At 53.0% G+C, this 19,406-nt stretch overlaps 1 protein-coding gene across 1 annotated transcript in view; it reads left to right on the forward strand.

The window, feature by feature from the left end:
* LOC119962488 overlaps positions 1 to 19,406 on the forward strand; it is a 215,969-nt gene that overhangs the window by 35,188 nt on the left and 161,375 nt on the right. The window contains exons 2-3 of the mRNA XM_038790433.1: positions 15,583 to 15,644; positions 17,529 to 17,624. Coding sequence (XP_038646361.1) covers positions 15,583 to 15,644; positions 17,529 to 17,624 — 158 coding nt within the window. The remainder of the gene's footprint in view (positions 1 to 15,582; positions 15,645 to 17,528; positions 17,625 to 19,406) is intronic.

Raw genomic sequence — 19,406 nt, forward strand, 5'->3', positions numbered from 1 at the left:
TAGCACTGCTGCCTCACAGCTCCAGGGTCCCAGGTTCGATCCCGGCTCTGGGTCACTGTCCGTGTGGAGTTTGCACATTCACCCCGTGTCTGCGTGGGTTTCGCCCCCACAACCCGAAGATGTGCAGAGTAGGTGGATTGGCCACGCTAAATTGCCCCTTAATTGGAAAAAAAAGGCAATTGTAAAGCCAGCCTCATTCTGAAGGAACCCAGAATGCGAAGGGGTGGGTTCTGGGTGGAATTTTCCACCCCCTCCCTTACCCCCACCCCCACCCCCCCCCCCACACAGCGGTGACTCGCCATTGACCAGCGGCAGGATATTCTGGTCTCGTCGGGGGTTTGCCATTCTTCCGTTGCGGGGATCTCTGTTGGCAGGGCCAGACCACCGCAACGGCGGGAAGGGCAAAAAATCCGGAAAACCCCAGCCATTATATTACAATCGCACAGAATTCGGGATAGACACCATCTGGAATGATGCATTCTGTCTGGGAACCAGACCACAGCAAGGACACACACGGACCCTGGAGACAGGACAGTCAGATCGGCCAGAATGAGAGCAGGGCTGAAAGGGTTCAATTATCAAACAGGTTGCATGAGCTAGGCTGGCATTCGCTGCTGTGTGGAGGATTAAAAGGCAATCTAATTGAGGTGTTGAACATGATTTGATAGTTTCTCTCTGTCTCCTCTTTTGTCTGGTGGGGAATCCACCAGCAGCCCCTGTAGAATCGGAGCCAACCCCTTCAGGGTGAAGGCAAGCAGCAGTTCCACACAGAAAGGGGAGAGGAAACTGAGAACTCTTTATCCCCAAAATCTGGTGAGGCTGCGGTCAATTCAAAACGTCAAAACGGGAATAAAATGATTTCTGTTGGGTAAAGGTCCATGGAGCTAAGATACAAATCAGTTAGAATATAATTGGAAGAAGTCGTCTAACACCAGGTTAAAGTCCAACAGGTTTGTTTCAAATTGCCCGTAATTCGAAACAAACCTGTTGGACTTTAATCTGTTGTTGTCAGACTTCTTACTGTGCACACCCCAGTCCAACGCTGGGATCTCAACATCAAGAATATAATTGAACAGAGGAACAAGATCAAGGGGCTGAATGGCCTCCTCCTGTTCCTATCATCCTTGCAAAAGTTTGTTGTTAGTTCAGTGATCACTCTACCACGGTGTCAGCCTGAGCTGTCACGGACAAGGCTGGACAACATAGAGTACGGATGGCACAGAATGAGACCATTTGGCCCATTGAGTCCATGATGGTTCCCTGAAGAGGAATCGCATTAGTTCCGCTGCTCCCACTCTGTCTCCAGGTAGCCCTGAATGTGTGTTTCTTTCAAGTGCTCATGCAATTTCCTTTTGAAATTGTTGATGGTCTTCCCTTCCGTCATCTTCCGGGTTAATGAGTTATCACTTGATGCGTAAAAACATTTCCTCCTCACATTCCACCTGAACCTCATGCTCAAAACCTCAAACCTGTGGCCCCCTTGTCCTTGTACCATCAACTAATGGGGAGATTGGTCCTTGTCTACCTTCTGGAAACCTGCCATTACCTCGTACATCTCTGTCAAATCTTCGCCTCGCTCACACATGTTTGTGCCACCACCCGTCCCTCGGTCAGATTTACACTTTCTTTTCCCCAGTTTTTTCTGACTGTTCTTCCCCACCTCCCCCGAAGGAGATTCCGCTCCTGGGGGAGACTTGCTTCAACACAAAGTCACACACAACAGTCTGGAGGGCTAACACGATTCAGGCCAGTGACCATTGTCCTCAGGCTTGCGTTCAGCAAAGGGGAAGCCGCCAGGCTTAGACTGGCTCCACCTCCCACATCGATGATTCTCCGAGTTCCGGATTTCACCTTCTGGATGGGTAAAGATATCAGGAAAGGATTGACAGGCTGGATTCCTCTCTGCTGAGATGAAGGCTGAGGGGAGGGGTCATCTCGTGGAGGTTTTAAAATGATGAAAGGTTTTGACAGAGTGGAGACAGAGTCAATGAGTGCCATCTGACCAAAATGAATTCGATTCTGGGTGGGGATTAGTGGGGTCATGCCCAGCGTTTGTAACGCCAGGAACTGTCGAACTGCACTGTCTTGTTTTTGTGTCCCAGTGGGGAAGATGGGAGGAGGTCGGAGTGCAGCATTAACACCGGATCGGGCTGGTCAGGCTCAATGCTTCTCCGCTGGATGTCCAATGTGATATTATCAACTCTGAGATCAGTGCACGGAGCCACCCAGGCGTCTCGCTCGCTCACAAAACCTATCAATGAAGGAAAGAAAAGTGAAACTGGGATGGAGTGAAGGGGGATGTGGTACAGGATCTGTGTACAGGCTTCAGTAACTGTTTAATGAGTGGGATGTGGGCAGAGGGAGGGCTGATTCTCACAGTGTTTAATATGATGTCTCCTCCTTCAGTGGAGCATGAGGCTGAGACACACGTTTCCGGGTTATGTTGTGTCTGAGGAGCCATTCGACAGAGCTGATAACAATGAGGCCTTTGTGTTCTGACCTACTTCTCCCCATCTGTCCTTGTCGATTATATTCATTGTTTACTGTCTGGTGCAGGGGATTGTCTGTGGGGTGGGGAGCGGGTTACTGTTTACCACCGTCTGTGCTCCGAGTCCCTTGTTCCTACCCGACGCTCTTTTAATTTGTGAATGTAGATGTTGCCGTCAGGGCTGGAGTGCCAGGCGGCTTCAGGGGCAGCTTTCCTCTCAATTTCACTTTAATCTTTTTATATAAATTTAGAATACGAATTTCTCCAATGAAGGGCCAATTTAGCGTTGGCCAATCCATGACCCTGCACGTTGTGGGGGTGAGACTCACGCAGACACGGGGAGAACGTGCAAACTCCACACGGACAGTGACCCAGGGCAGGGATCGAACCTGGGTCCTCAGAGCCGCAGTCCCAGTGCTAACCACTGCGCCACATGCCACCCTAATTTCGCAGCTGGCAAGGCAGCCATGCAGCTGCGCATGGCGTTGACTGCCATGTGAACTTAAGGCCATGGGTCATGTAGGTGTCCCCCCCCCCCAGGCCACCCCACCAGGTGCCCTCTGAACCCAGCCAACCCATCAGCTGTATGGGCGCACTCCAGCACAACCAGTGCCACCTTGTTGGCTGGGGACGAGTGTGTGTGTTGGGGGGGGGGTAATGTGTATCTGCGGCTGCAGCTTGTCAGCCTCCCGAGTGTCAATCACGGACCCGGCGAATCCGGCACCGTTTCCCATTGCAATGGATTGTGTTCCACGTGGCGTCGGTTCTAGCCCCCCGGTTCTAGCCTCCCGGTTCTAGCCCCCCCGGTTCTAGCCCCCCCAGTTCTAGCCCCCCCGGTTATAGCCCCCCCCCCCCGGTTCTAGCCCCCCCCGGTTCTAGCACCCCCCCCGGTTCTAGCCCCCCTGGTTCTAGCCCCCCCCGGTTCTAGCCCCCCCGGTTCTAGCCCCCCCGGTTCTAGCCCCCCCCCCCGGTTCTAGCCCCCCCGGTTCTAGCCCCCCGGTTCTAGACCCCCGGTTCTAGCCCCTCCATGGTGGCTGAATCTGTCCGGGTCCGGCGGCAGTTTTGCTTTCGTGGAAGTCCATGAATCCGGTCTTGGCGTCAACACATAGGGCTGGATTCTCCGATTCTGCGGCTAAGTGCCGACGGCGGCTTGGGAACTGTGGCGTTTTACGGCGCCTAAATCGGCACCGACCCCTCACCGATCCTGGGACTGGTGAGGGGCTAGCAGGGCTGCCAGGCATATCACCCGGCTCCCGCGCCAATAACGGTCGGGGAATGGCCAGGGTCTGTGGCACGGCCCAACCTGCCAGATAGTGCCCCCCCCCCCGGACGCCCCCTCGCCACCCCCGGACCAGCCCTCACCAGTCCTCCCAGCCCTCGCTGAAGCCCCCCCCTAGGCCAGCAGCACGTCTCCCTCCCCCCAACTGTGGCAGCGCTGGATAGAACCCACAGCTACCACGCGAGGTTCACAAAAACTGAGAGCACAAGTTAACCGTGCCATTAACTCGGCCAATGGGAGCGGAGCATTGGGGGAGGGCCTTCAGGTGACTTCCTGAGTCTGTCCCAACAGCGTGCAGCGTACTCCCTGATGATGTGTGTGGAAGGGGGAACAATCAAGCGGGGCTGCTTTGTCCTGGATGGTGTCGACCTTGAGTGTTGTTGGAGCTGCGCTCATCCCGGCAAGTGGAGAGTCCATCCCACTCCGGACTTGTGTCTTGCAGATGGTGGACAGGCTCTGGGGGGGTGGGGGGGTGGGGGGGGGGCGGTCAGGAGGTGAATTACTTGCCGTAGGGTTTCTAGCCTTTGACCTGCTCTGGTAGCCATGGTATTAATCGGCGAGCTGAGCTGATCGGTGCAGGAAGAGATCGGGGCGTCATTTTTAATGATTTACCAACAAAATGCTCCAGGAATGAGGGGCTTCGGTTCAGCGGACAAATTGGAGAGGTTAGGACTGTTCTCCTTGGAGAAGTGAAGGTTGACGGGAGATTTGATAAAAGATATTCTCGACAGAATAGTTGAGGAGAAATTGTTCCCCTTGGTGGAAGGATCTAGGATCAGAGGGATCAGATTTTAGGCAATTGGCAAAAGGGACAAAAGTGACATGAGGACAGCAATAATTGTTCAAATGTGGAACACACTGCCTGGGAGTGTGGTGGTGCACTGTCTGGGGGTGTGGTGGTGCACTGTCTGGGAGTGTGGTGGTGCACTGTCTGGGAGTGTGGTGGTGCACTGTCTGGGAGTGTGGTGGTGCACAGGGAGTGTGGTGGTACACTGTCTGGGTGTGTGGTGGTACACTGTCTGGGAGTGTGGTGGTGCACTGTCTGGGAGTGTGGTGGTGCACTGTCTGGGAGTGTGGTGGTGCACTGTCTGGGAGTGTGGTGGTGCACTGTCTGGGAGTGTGGTGGTGCACTGTCTGGGAGTGTGGTGGTGCACAGGGAGTGTGGTGGTACACTGTCTGGGAGTGTGGTGGTGCACTGTCTGGGAGTGTGGTGGTGCACAGGGAGTGTGGTGGTACACTGTCTGGGAGTGTGGTGGTACACTGTCTGGGAGTGTGGTGGTACACTGTCTGGGAGTGTGGTGGTGCACTGTCTGGGAGTGTGGTGGTGCACAGGGAGTGTGGTGGTGCACTGTCTGGGGGTGTGGTGGTGCACTGTCTGGGAGTGTGGTGGTGCACTGTCTGGGAGTGTGGTGGTGCACTGTCTGGGGGTGTGGTGGTGCACTGTCTGGGAGTGTGGTGGTGCACAGGGAGTGTGGTGGTGCACAGGGAGTGTGGTGGTGCACTGTCTGGGAGTGTATAATCGTTCTATGATTCTAAGATTGTGGGGAAACCTAAACTAAAGCCAGAAACTGGGTGATACAATAAAACACTCACTAATAAACCCCAATAGGGAATTCAAACAGAAGCTCTTTACCCAGAGAATGGTGTGAAAATGGAGTCACAAAGGGAGGTTAAGGTGAATAGTATAGATATATTTAAGGAGGAGCGGGATAAACGTGAGGGAGGAAGGAATAGGAAATGATGTTGATAGGTTGAGATGCAGTTGAGTGGGAGAATGTTCATGTGGATAGATACAGGCATGGACGTTTGAGGCGAATGCCCGAGTTCTGTGTTATAATTCAAATAAAAATGAATCTTCAGTCTGTGCAGGGGGTCGGGGGGTGAAAGCACTAGCAACAGCGCCGCTCCCGATAGCTCCGGGGAAATACTCAGGGAGTCCGGTAATAATAGCTTCATTGAGAATTTGGAGGCAGTTTCGCCAACACTTCGGGTTGGGGGCAGGGTCAAGGGAAATGCCGATTCGGGGGAACCACAGATTTGAGCCAGGGAGGTGGGACGGAAGTTTTCGGAAATGGGAAGAGAAGGGGATTATGACGCTAAAAGATTTGTTTCTTCGGGGTTGATTTGCAGGATTGAGGGAGCTGGAAGCGAAGTATGGGCTGGAGCAGGGAGAAATGTTTAGATATATGCAGGTTCGGGACTTTGCCAGGAAGGAGATACAGAGTTTCCCGGAGGAACTGGCTTCCACATTGCTGGAGGAGGTGCTGACGACAGGGGGACTGGAGAAGGGAGTAATGTCAGCGGTGTACGGAGCTATTTTGGAAAAGGATAAGGCACCACTGGAGGGGATCAAAGCAAAGTGGGAGGAAGAGTTGGGAGAGGTTATAGAGGAGGGTTCTGGTGTGAGATGCTACGGAGAGTAAATTCCTCCACCTCATGTGCGAGGTTGGGGCTGATACAGCTGAAGGTGGTGTACAGAGCACACCTCACGAGGGCGAGGATGAGCCGATTCTTTGAAGGAGTAGAAGATGTGTGTGAACATTGCGGTGGGGGGGGGGGGGGGGGGGCGGTTGGGGGGGGGGGGGGGGGGGCGCTAATCACGTCAATATGTTTTGGTCCTGTCCAAAGCTACAGGATTACTGGAAGGAGGTGTTTAGGGTAATTTCCAAGGTGGTGCATGTGAAGCTGGACCCGGGTCCCAGGGAGGCCATATTCGGGGTGTCGGACCAGCCGGGGTTGGAAACGGGTGCGGAGGCAGATATCATAGCCTTCGCCCGGAGGCGGATCCTGTTGGGATGGAGAGCGGCCTCTCCACCCTGTGCCCTGGCGTGGCGGGGGGACCTGTTGGAATACTTGACCCTTGAGAAGGTTAAGTTCGAACTGAGGGGAAGCTCGGGGGGGTTCTACAAGTCATGGGCATTATTTATTATGCACTTTCAAGAACTGGATAACATCGAACATTAGTTTGGGGGGGGGGGGGATGGGTGGGAGGGTTGGGGGCTGTGTATATTAAAGATGACTATGGGTAATCCCTGATTCCTTTTTGTCATTTGTTTATGTAAACATGCGGGCTGATGTTTGGGGGTTGGTGTGAGGATGGGATCGTTGTTGTTGTTTTGGGGTTTGACATATTTGTTGTTGATTATTGTTTATTGTTGGCGGGTGTAAATTCGGGAGAAAATGTGAAAAAGGAGAATAAAAATATTTTTTAAAAAATGAATGTTCGAGGAAAATACACATTCAGCTTAGTTCCCCCCGAGCTCTGTGCCCAGATTTGTACAGGGCAGGAGATGAATCTTTAATTCCTGGACAATCCAGGAACATAGAACATAGAACAGTACAGCACAGAACAGGCCCTTCGGCCCTCGATGTTGTGCCGAGCAATGATCACCCCACTTAAACCCACGTAACCCGTATACCCGGTAACCCAACAATCCCCCCATTAACCTTACACTACGGGCAATTTATCATGGCCAATCCACCTAACCTGCACATCTTTGGACTGTGGGAGGAAACCGGAGCACCCGGAGGAAACCCACGCAGACACGGGGAGAACGTGCAGATTCCGCACAGACAGTGACCCAGCCGGGAATCGAACCTGGGATCCTGGTGCTGTGAGGCAGCAGTGCTAACCACTGTGATACCGAGCTGACCTTTACGGGGAGGGAGCTGAGTGACTGTGGCTGAGAGAGAGGGGTGGGATTCTACGTTGCCGACGTCAATACTGTAAATAGCAATCGGGCGGAGAATCCTTTCCGACGCCCATATTGAGGCCGGTGTCGGTCAGCCATTCTCCTCTCCCTCGGAAGTGGCGTAATCGCGTTGCGTGCCACGTGCCCTTGCAATGCCGTTGGGGCATCATCGACAGGCCCTCCCGCAATGCCCCTTCCTCGATGGGCTGAGGTCCAGACCACGCGGAGGACGTGTGGTCTCAGCGGCCGTGAACCCGGCGTGGCGGCTGCGGACTGTCCAGCGCCGGCACACTCCGTGCCGCTGGCCGGGGGGGCGGGGGGCGTGCCGCTGGCCGGGGGGGGGGTGGGCGTGCCGCGACCGGGGGGGGGCCCGGGGGCGTGCCGCTGGACGGGGGCGGGGAGGGGGGGGGGCGTGCCGCTGGCCGGGGGGGGCGGGGGCGTGCCGCTGGCCGGGGGCGGGGGGGGCGGGGCGTGCCGCTGGCCGGGGGGCGGGGCGTGCCGCTGGCCGGGGGCGGGGGGCTTGCCGTGGCCGGGGGGGGGGGGCGTGCCGCTGACCGGGGGGGGCGGGGGCGTGCCGCTGGCCGGGGGGCGGGGAGGGGGGGGGGCGTGCCGCTGGCCGGGGGGGCGGGGGCGTGCCGCTGGCCGGGGGGGCGGGGGCGTGCCGCTGGCCGGGGGGCGGGGGCCGTGCCGTGGCCGGGGGCGGGGGCTTGCCGCTGGCCGGGCGGGGGGGGGGGGCGGGGGCGTGCGCTGGCCGGGGGCGGGGGCGTGCCGCTGGCCGGGGGGCGGGGGCGTGCCGCTGGCCGGGGGGCGGGGGCGTGCCGCTGGCCGGGGGGCGGGGGGTGCCGCTGGCCGGGGGGGCGGGGGCGTGCTGCTGGCCGGGGGGGGGGGGGGGCGTGCCGCTGACCGGGTCGGGGGGGCACGGGGTGGGCTGTGGGGTCGCAGATAGCAGATCGGTTCCGTGCACGGTCAGCACCATGTTGGATGGCACGATGGCTACAGGTCGGCGCTGTACGCGTGTGCGGCCACGGACCCGGCCATTGTCCGGCTGTTTTCGGTGGGAGAGCCGGGATTTCACCCGGCATTGCTGCTCGTCCCTCACCGGTCCCAGCGCCGATTTTTGTGTCATAAAACGCCAGGGAGTTCTCCATTTGAGCCGGTACATAGCCTCCCCCCCCCCCCCCCCCCCCCCCGTCTCTCTCTCTCTCTCTCTCTCTCTCTCTGTCTCCCTGCCTCTGTCTCTCTCTCTGTCTCTCTCGCTCGCTCTGTCTTCCTGTCTCTGTCTCCCTGTCTCTGTCTCTCTCTCTGCCTCTCTCTGTCTGTCTCTCTCTCTGTCTGTCTCTCTCTCTCGCTCTGTCTCCCGGTCTCTGTCTCCCTGTCTCTGTCTCTCTCTCTGTCTCTCTCGCTCGCTCTCTCTCTGTCTCTCTCTTGCTCTCTATCTGTCTGTCTCTCTCTCGTTCTCTGAGTCTCTCTCTGTCTCTCTCTCTCTCTGTCTGTCTCTCTCTCACTCTCTGCCTCTCTCTTGTTCTCTGAGTCTCTCTCTGTCTCTCTCTCTCGCTCTTTCTCTCTCACTGTCTCTCTCTCGCTCACAGTCCCTCTCTCTCTGTCTCTCTCTCTCTGTCTTTCTCTCTCAATCCCTTTCTCTCTCTTAGTCACTCTCTCTCAGTCACTCTCTGCACACACACGGACGCACACACATGGACACACACACACACACACACACATGGACACACACACACACACATGGACACACACACACACAGACACACACAGACACACACACACAGACACACACACAGACAAGGACACACGGACACACACACACAGACACACACACAGACAAGGACACACGGACACACACACATTTAAAAAAAAAATAAATTTAGAGTACCCAATTATTTTTTCCAATTAAGGGGCAATTTAGCATGGTCAATCCACCTAACCTGCACATTTTTGGGTTGTGGGGGCGAAACCCACGCAGACACGGGGAGAATGTGCAAACTCCACACGGACAGTGACCCAGAGCCGGGATCGAACCTGGGACCTCAGCGCCGTGAGGCTGCAGTGCTAACCCACTGCTCCACCGTGCTGCCCTGACACACACACGGACACACACACACATGGACACACACACACACACATGGACACACACACACACACGGACACACACACACACATGGACACACACACACACACACACACGGACACACACACACACACACACGGACACACACACACACACGGACACACACACACACATGGACACACACACACACACACACACGGACACACACACACACACACACGGACACACACACACACACACGGACACACACACACACATGGGCACACACACACACACATGGACACACACACACACACGGACACACACACACATGGGCACACACACACACACATGGACACACACGGACACACACACACACATGGACACACACACACACATGGACACACGGACACACACACACACGGACACACACACACACATGGACACACACACACACACGGACACACACACACACATGGACACACACACACACGGACACACACACACACACACACACACGGACACACACACACACGGACACACACACACACACGGACACACACACACACATGGGCACACACACACACACATGGACACACACACACACACGGACACACACACACATGGGCACACACACACACACATGGACACACACGGACACACACACACACATGGACACACGGACACACACAAACACAAAACTGATTTGTGACAAGAACTTCTGAACACGATTTTTAAAAAGTAAATTTAGAGTATCCAATTATTTTTTTCCAATTAAGGGGCAATTTAGCGTGGCCAATCCACCTACCCTGCACATCTTTGGGTTAACATTGAACACAGAACAAACAGTGCAGAAGGAGGCCATTCGGCCCATCGAGTCTGCACCGACCCACTTAAGCCCTCACTTCCAACCTTTCCCCGTAACCCAATAACCCCTCCTAACCTCTTTTGGTCACAAAGGCCAATTTAGCCTGGCCAATCCACCCTAACCTGCACGTCTTGGGGCTGTGGGGGTGAAACCCACGCAGACACGTGGCGAGAACGTGCAAACGCCTTACGGACAGTGGACAGTGAGCAGGAAGCATTTCTCCCAGAGGAATGGTGAATTTGTGGAACTCACTGTCTCACAGTGCGGTGGAAGCTGAGTCATTAAAATGATTTCAAGAAGGAGACAGATATATTTCTAATTTTAAAAAACGGGTTAAAGGGATATGGGAAACGGGCAGGGAGGTGGATTTGAGACCAGGAAGAGATCAGCCATGATCTGATTGAATGGCGGAGCAGGTTCGAAGGGGCTGAATGGCCAACATCTGCTCCTAATCCCTGTGGTGTTTCAGAAATCAAGGCCAGTGCTAGATGCTGCACAAGGTTCACAAACAGAGGTCATTTGTTAATCTGTCAGAAAACGAATTTTTCACTCTGTCCCTACAGCCTGAATAATAAGAAATGCACAATAAAATCATCAAATGTCCCTGTTTTGTCATGTGACATTGAGAGATAAACGTGTATCGATTGTGGATGGAAAGCTGTTGAACTTCAGCATGTCAGCCGACAGGATTGTTACCAAACTCGGTGACTAATCCGTACCTGGGAAAGGTGACTGGGCAGAGACAAGGGGCTTCACTGGGGGTTAGAGGATGCCAGGAGACTGGAGCTAATTGTGAGCATCAAGTACAAACCCTTCCCAAAGGGGAAATTTCCAAAAGACATTGTTACCCAGGTTCACAGGGAAGGCTGGACGGATGAAGGCGGTTGGGAGCATTGGAGAAAAGTGGTGTGGAATTTGAAACTAGGCGGAATGTGCAAAGGGAAAAGTTTGCTTATCCGGGGTGTGTTTGGGTCTCACTTTGCTGATACTGCACCGTGGAAGTGAAATTAGCCAATATCGACACAGCAGTTATTCCTGGCGATTTTCTGAGTGCTGTTCAGCCCCTTTATGTGTCTATAAATAAACCTGTCAAGGACAATGTCTAAAAGATGTGGACCACTGGGTGTTGGAAGGATGTTGAAAGTGTTACTGAAGGTGGAAATAATGTGAGCAACATTGCCCCAGTGGGTCAGAGACACACAGAATTAACCTGATTCCATCAAAATCATTCCCAAATTGTGGAATATTGAATGTACCTGACAGCACTGGGGCCAATGACTTATGGACGTTAGTTACTGATCGTACCGACGCTGATGATGAGGACGGTCCATAAGATAAACAACAGGGAGACTAATCCAGAGGTGATTCAGTTGGTGATCACAGTGAATTTGAAGGATTTCAACGTTAACTCATTTTGATTTCTATTTATATGATGTTGGATGAAATGCATATAGAACATAGAACATTACAGCGCAGTACGGGCCCTTCGGCCCTCGATGTTGCGCCATAATTTGCAATGTTATAGAATAAATAAATGTTGAAGAATTGATACAAATTCTTTCGTGTTGTTGGTTTTACATTATTCCATTGTGACTGTCCTTATTGGACCCAAATCAATACATATACCAACCTCCAAAAATATTACCTGTGTGATAGTTAATCCTGTGACCCGCAGCTTAATAAATTGGTCTCAAAAAGTTAGAGTATCTCCAAACTCTTGTAGTGTTAACACTGGGGGTCGTTACCTCGGGGTGGAGGGGGTGGGGGAGGGAGGGGGGGGGGGGTGCATCTTATATCTAGACAGGCCGATCAGGAATAAAGTCAGGAATTCTTCACAACGGAAATCTGGAATTCTCTCCGACAGTCGGTTGCGACTGGGAGTCCAAGACTATGATTTATATTTCTGATCAGTAAAGGTATGAACACCAATGTAGCTAAGGTGGGTGAATGGAGATGAGGTGCAGATTACCCGTGATCTAATTAAAGGGCCGAGCAGGCTTGAGGGGCCGAATGGCCTGCTCCGCTCCCTGAAAATGAAATGAAAATCGCTTATTGTCACGAGTAGGCTTCAAATGAAGTTACTGTGAAAAAGCCCCTAGTCGCCACATTCCGGCGCCTGTTCGGGGAGGCTGTTACGGGAATCGAACCGTGCTGCTGGCCTGCCTTGGTCTGCTTCTAATGTTGCTTCTAAGATGTCCTCTCACCTGTTTTGGGAACCTGGTTAAAATTGGGATGAGAATGGGGTCCACGAGTGGCTCGAACTGCCCACTTTCTCAGATTGAACCCGTTGAGTGTCGGAAGGGAAATTCTCCAGGCGGTCTCAGAGTTGAGCTGTTATTTTGTATACACGCTCCAGCTCAGCGGTGGGTATCCTGCTGCCCCAGGGGTCACATGCAGCCCATCAGGGTCCTGAGTGTCGCCAACAAGACACTTTGTTTTTTTTTTCTTTTTAAAAAAATTTTGTGTACCCAATTATTTTTTCCAATTAAGGGGCAATTTAGCCTGGCCAATCCGCCTACCCGGCACATCTTTGGGTTGTGGGGGTGAGACCCACACAGACACGGGGAGAATGTGCAAACTCCACACGGACAGTGACACAGAGCCGGGATCGAACCCGGGTCCTCAGCGCCGTGAGGCAGCTGTGCTAACCACTAGGCCACCGTGCTGCCCTAACAAGACACTCTGTTGACCGTTGCCCACACGTGGGGCTGCCACATTCCACTGCTTCCCTTCGGGTAATAAAGCGAGGGTGAGTGAAGCGAGGGTGAGTGATGCGAGGGTGTGGGGAGCGAGGGTGAGGGAAGCGAGGGTGAGGGGAGCGAGGGTGAGGGAAGCGAGGGTGAGTGGAGCGAGGGTGAGTGAAGCGAGGGTGAGTGATGCGAGGGTGAGTAAAGCGAGGGTGAGTAAAGCGAGGGTGAGTGAAGCGAGGGTGAGTAAAGCAAGGGTGAGTGAAGCGAGGGTGAGTGAAGCGAGGGTGAGGGGAGTGAGGGTGAGTGATGCAAGGGTGTGGGGAGCGAGGGTGAGGGAAGCGAGGGTGAGTGAAGCGAGGGTGAGTGAAGCCAAGGTGAGGGAAGCGAGGGTGAGTGATGCGAGGGTGAGTAAAACGAGGGTGAGTAAAGCGAGGGTGAGTGAAGCGAGGGTGAGTAAAGCGAGGGTGAGTGAAGCGAGGGTGAGTAAAGCGAGGGTGAGTGAAGCGAGGGTGAGGGGATTGAGGGTGAGTGATGCGAGGGTGAGTAAAGCGAGGGTGAGTGAAGTGAGGGAAGCGAGGGTGAGTGAAGCGAGGGTGAGGGAAGCGAGGGTGAGTGAAGCGAGGGTGAGGGGAGCGAGGGTGAGTGGAGCGAGGGCGAGTGGAGCGAGGGCGAGGGAAGCGAGGGTGAGTGGAGTGAGGGTGAGTGAAGCGAGGGTGAGGGAAGCGAGGGTGAGTGGAGTGAGGGTGAGTGAAGCGAGGGTGTGTGGAGTGAGGGTGAGTGAAGCGAGGGTGAGTGGAGTGAGGGTGAGTGAAGCGAGGGTGAGTGGAGTGAGGGTGAGTGAAGCGAGGGTGAGTGGAGTGAGGGTGAGTGAAGCGAGGGTGAGTGGAGTGAGGGTGAGTGAAGTGAGGGTGAGTGAAGCGAGTGAATGGCATCACTTGAGCATCAGTAGAAATGGGTTCTAAGTGTTTCGAGTGAAGTTTGGAGAGAATGGCTGATGAGGATAAGTCTGCCAGTGTTCAATATATCAATCTGGTGACAAACGTCCTCCAGTATCATCAGAGTAAATCTGTCTGTGTCTCATCACCGCCTTACACTGAGGAGACCCTGTTTGTGTCCAAATGTGCGGCTCATGTGTGTTCCTGTCGTGTAGGTCGGATGAACCTGACAAATTTGTCATTCTTGACTAAGTGCAATGCCTAATTGCAGCAAGTTAAACCTCTCATTAACTCACTGATTCAGAGCATTCGGCCCCTTCTGTGGCCGAGTGACAATGTTGCACTAGGGTTGGATCGCTGTTTGATATGAGGGTCTGTGCACCATTTGACACAATGAATTCAGTTAAAGAATGGGTTGTGTGCGAGTGTGTATGTGTGTGAGTGTGTGAATGAGTGAGAGTGTGTGTGATAGAAAGTGTGTGTGAGAGTTAGTGTGTGAATGAGTGAGTGTGTGGGTGCGTGCGTGAGTATGTGTGAGCGAGGGTATGTGTGAGTGTGCGTGAGAGTGTGTGTGAGAGTATATGTGTATCAGTGAAAGTGTGTGAGAGTGTTTGTGTGGGTGTTTGTGAGAGTGCATGAGTGAGTGTGTGTGAGAAGTGAGTGTGTTTTTGTGAGAAGTGAGTGTGTGTTTGTGTGTGGTGAGAGTGCGTCTGTGAGAGTATGTGAGAGTGTGTGTGAGAGTATGTCTGAGTGTGTGTGAGAGTGAGTGAGTGAGTGTGTGTGAGTGTGTGTGAATGTGAGAGTGAGTGAATGTGTGTGAGTGTGTGTGAGAGTGAGTGTGTGAGAGTGAGTGAGTGTGTGTGGCTGAGTGTGTGTGTGCGTGTGAGAGTGTGTGTGAGTGTGTGCATGTGAGAGTGTGTGTGTGTGTGCATGTGTGAGTGCGTGTGTATATGTGTGTGTGAGTGAGAGTGTGTGTGTAAGTGTGAGTGAGAGTGCATGTGTGTAAGTGTGTGTGAGTGTGTTTGTGAGTGAGTGTGTGTGAGAATGTGTGTTTGTGAGTGTGTGTGTGTTTGTGAGAGTGCGTGTGTGTGTGTGAGAGTGAGTGTGAGAGTGCGTGTGTTTGTGAGTAAGTGTGTGTGAGTGAGTGTGTGTGTTTGTGAGTGAGAGTGTGTGAGAGAGTGTGTGTGAGTGAGAGTGCGTGTGTGTAAGTGTGTGTGTGAGTGTGTGTGTGAGTGAGTGTGTGAGTGTGTTTGTGAGTGTGTGTGTAAGTGTGTGTGTGTTTGTGAGTGTGTGTGTGTGAGTGTGTGTGAGTGAGAGTGCGCGTGAGTGAGTGTGTGTGAGTGAGTGTGTGTGAGTGTGTGAGTGAGTGTGTGTGTGTGAGTGTATGTGTGAGTGTGTGTTTGTGAGTGTGTGTGTGAGTGTGTGAGTGTGTGTGAGTGAGTGTGTGTGAGTGTGTGTGTAAGTGTGTGTTGACGCTCAGACAGGCTCAGTAAGTTGTTCCTGTGATGAGCTCATTCTGGTGTAAGAACCAATTATGTTTCTAAGGCTGCACATATTTTACATTACAGCTGAACAGGAGCAGGTTCAGAAGCGGACTTTCACAAACTGGGTTAACGCACAGCTAGCAAAGGTAAGAAAGACGGAAGACAGCCTGTGCCTGTTGCCTTTCTATAGCACCTTCACAACCTCAGGACCTTCCAAAGTCATTCACAGCCAAAGAGCAATATGTCTGTTGTAATATCGGAAACATGGCTGCAGTTTGCACTCAGCAGCATCTAGTACAGAAGCAGAGGCTGTAATCTGCAAAAATGATCAAAGGTGAAAGGCAGTGTCCGTGTGGAGTTTGCACATTCTCCCCGTGTCTGCGTGGGTTTCGCCCCCACAACCCAAAAATGTGCAGAGTAGGTGGATTGGCCACGCTAAATTGCCCCTTAATTGGAACAAATAATTGGCTAATCTAAATTTATAAAAAAAAAGAAAAAAAAAAGGTGAAAGGCAGGAGGAGAGAACACTAGGTAAAGCAAAAGTATTCTGCACTTTATTAATGGGAGCATAGAGTACAAGGAAGTTATGCTGAACTTGGATAAAGCACTAGTTTGGCACCAGCTGGAGTATTGTGCTCAGTTCTGGCCTTTAGGAAAGGATGTAGAGGCATTGGACAGAGGGCAGCAAAACATCACAAGGATGGTTCCAGGGATGAAGCACGTCAGTTACGCAGATAGATTGGCAAAGAGAGGAGATTTGATAGAGATGGTCAAAATTTTAATGTCCTGGACAGAGTAGATCAGGGGAAACTGTTCCTGCTCGAGAAAGGATCGAGAACGAGAGGGAACAGATTGAAATGATTTAGTCAATGAAGTAAAAGTGACGCGATGGAAAACTTTTACATACACCGTGTGGTTTGGGTTTGGAAAGCACTGTCTGACAGCGTGGTGGAGGCAGGTTTAATCGAGGTTTTCTGAAGGGTATGAATCTGTTATGTGAAAAGGAGAATGTGCAGGGTTACGGGCAGAAGGACGCTGCGAGAGTTGCTCATTCAGAGAGCTGGCACAGACAGGGTGGGCTGAATGGCCTCCTTCAGCACTGTAACCATTCTGTGATTCTGCGATCCCACAAATAGCAATATGACAATGACCAAGTCATCCACTTCAGCGTCATTGGTTGACTGATAAACATTGGCTCCAGATGCCAGGGAGAACCAATCTGTGCTTCTCCCAAATAGTATAATGGGATCGTTTGTATTCACCTGAAAGATTTAATATCTCACCTGAAAGGTAGCACCTCCCAGAGCGCAGTCCACAGTGAATACCGTGTCTGATATGTGTAGCGTAGGGAGTGTAAAGCGTTAACAGGATGATGTTCATGTACCTCAACACTAGATGGCACCATAGAGTAGCCATATAAATACACTGCGCGGGATTCTCCGCCGCGCCACATTCCTGCCCTGACCCGCCGGCGGGATTCTCCGCCGCGCCACATTCCTGCCCTGACCCGCCGGCAGGATTCTCCGTTATGCCGGCTGGTCAGTAGGGTTTCCCATTGTGGGGCAGCCCCGCCTCTTTCGGGAAACTCCCGGGCGCCGGCAAAACGGAGAATCCCGCCCACTGTGCCTCCTCGGGCTCTGGGAGAAGGTATTGGAGGTTAGGAGGAAGGTCGAGATAGGGTGTGAGTTGTATTAGAGCTATTATAGATTTCTGTAGCACAGATTTCATACTGTTCTTTTCTCAGCTATTACTGAGTAAGGTGTGCGAATCATTTAAAGTAGTGTAAATAAACCAGCTCTGTTTGAAATATATAGCTTGATGTTCCTTATCAGCACTCCGACCTTTAGCTAGCTTGAGGGACTATGGAAGGACCATCACTTACTGTACTCAAGGTTCTAGTCTATATCACATCCTTCAGACTATCTGACTCAGAGTGTACCACACACTGAACTACAAGTGACACGTAGCCGTGAGCAGCTTAGCTGCAGGACATGAATCATAGTAACGTTCCTGCCTTTGTATCCATACAGCACAAGACTCCGTCCGTTGTCCAAGACTTGTTCCAGGATCTTCGGGATGGACACAGGCTCTTGGATTTACTGGAGGTTCTCTCAGGACAGAGGATGGTGAGGAAGGAGCTGGGGGATACATTAAGCCACGGATTTAATCAGTCCACGGTCCCAGAGCGATGAACAAGGTCACAAGGCAGACCTCGGGAAAAGGCCATTCAGCCCTGTATGAGCCCAGAGCTGCCAACATTCCTGGAGCTTTGATCCCTAACCTTTCCCAATGAATACCCCCCCCCCCCCCCTCCCCCCCAAGCTAACTAGGTCTAGGCTGTGGCCACATGTACAGTTAGAGCCAATCAGAAACACTGCCTAGGCTGGGGTCCTTTTCTCTGGGAGAGTGACATTCGAGGGATGGTCTAATAGAGGCCTTTACAATTCTGATGGTGTTTGATAATTGTGGGGGGGCCACGACTAGGGGCCACCGATATAAAACCCTCGGGAATAGAGGCAGCACGTTGGCGCAGTGGGTTAGCCCTGCTGCCTCACGGTTCCGAGGTCCCAGGTTCGATCCCGGCTCTGGGTCACTGTCCGTGTGGAGTTTGCACATTCTCCCCGTGTCTGTGTGGGTTTCACCCCCACAACCCAAATGTGCAGGTTAGGTGGATTGGCCATGCTAAATTGCCCCTTAATTGGAAAAATTTAATTGGGTCCTCTAAATTTATTTTAAAATACTGGTGAATAAATCCAGTGGGGGTCCCGGGGACATTGTTTACCCAGAGAGTGGGAGAATGGGGAACTCACCATCAGAGGGTGAGGTTGGGGTGTGTGTGTGAAGGAGAGACATCAGCATCGAGTATCTGCGTCTGGGTTAGTGTCGTAAACTCTACGGAACAAAAATAATAATGGCTTATTGTCACGAGTAGGCTTCAATGAAGTTACTGTGAAAAGCCCCTAGTCGCCACATTCCAGCGCCTGTTCGCGGAGGCTGGAATTGAACCCACACTGCTGGCCTTGTTCTGCATTACGAACCAGCTGTTTGGCCCACTGTGCTAATGTGTCCAAAGACACTGAGAAGCACAAGAACAACTTCTATTTATCTGGCACCCTTAATATAATAAAACATCCCAAGATACTTCAAGGGAACGTTACCAAACAAAGCACAGAAAGCAGGTGACCAAACGCCTGGTTATAAAGGAACGTTTCAGGAGAGCCTTAAAGGAGGAGAGAGGGAGGGAGAGGAAGAGAGAGAGAGGGAGAGAGAGTAGAGAGGGAGGAGGGAGAGGGAGAGAGCGAGGGAGAGAGAGAGGGAGAGAGAGAGATGAGAGACGGAGAGGGAGAGAGAGTGAGGGGGAGGAAAGGGGGAGAGAGGGAGTGGGAGGGAGGGGGAGAGAGGGAGTGGGAGGGAGAGAGAGAGAGGAGAGGAGGGAGAGAGAGAGAGAGGGGAGGGAGAGAGAGAGAGGTAGAGAGGGAGGAGTGAAAGCGAGGGAGAGAGCGAGAGAGAGAGGGAGAGGGGAGGGAGAGAGAGAGAGAGAGAGAGAGGTAGAGAGGGAGGAGGGAGAGGGAGAGAGCGAGGGAGAGAGAGAGAGAGAGAGAGAGGCAGAGGGAGAGAGAGTGAGGGGGGAGAGAGGGAGTGGGAGGGAGAGAGATAGAGAAGGAGGGAGGGAGAGAGAGAGAGAGGGGGAAGGAGAGAGAGAGAGAGAGGTAGAGGTAGAGAGGGAGGAGGGAGAGTGAGAGAGCGAGAGAGAGAGAGGTAGAGAGGGAGAGAGAGAGGTAGAGAGGGAGGAGGGAGAGGGAGAGAGCGAGGGAGAGAGCGAGGGAGCGAGAGAGAGAGAGAGGGAGAGGGAGAGAGGGAGAGGGGAGAGAGAGGGAGAGGGAGAGAGAGCGAGAGGGGGAGAGAGA

Source organism: Scyliorhinus canicula, chromosome 2 (genome assembly GCF_902713615.1).
Source record: "Scyliorhinus canicula chromosome 2, sScyCan1.1, whole genome shotgun sequence".
Classification (NCBI taxonomy): Eukaryota; Metazoa; Chordata; class Chondrichthyes; order Carcharhiniformes; family Scyliorhinidae; genus Scyliorhinus; species Scyliorhinus canicula.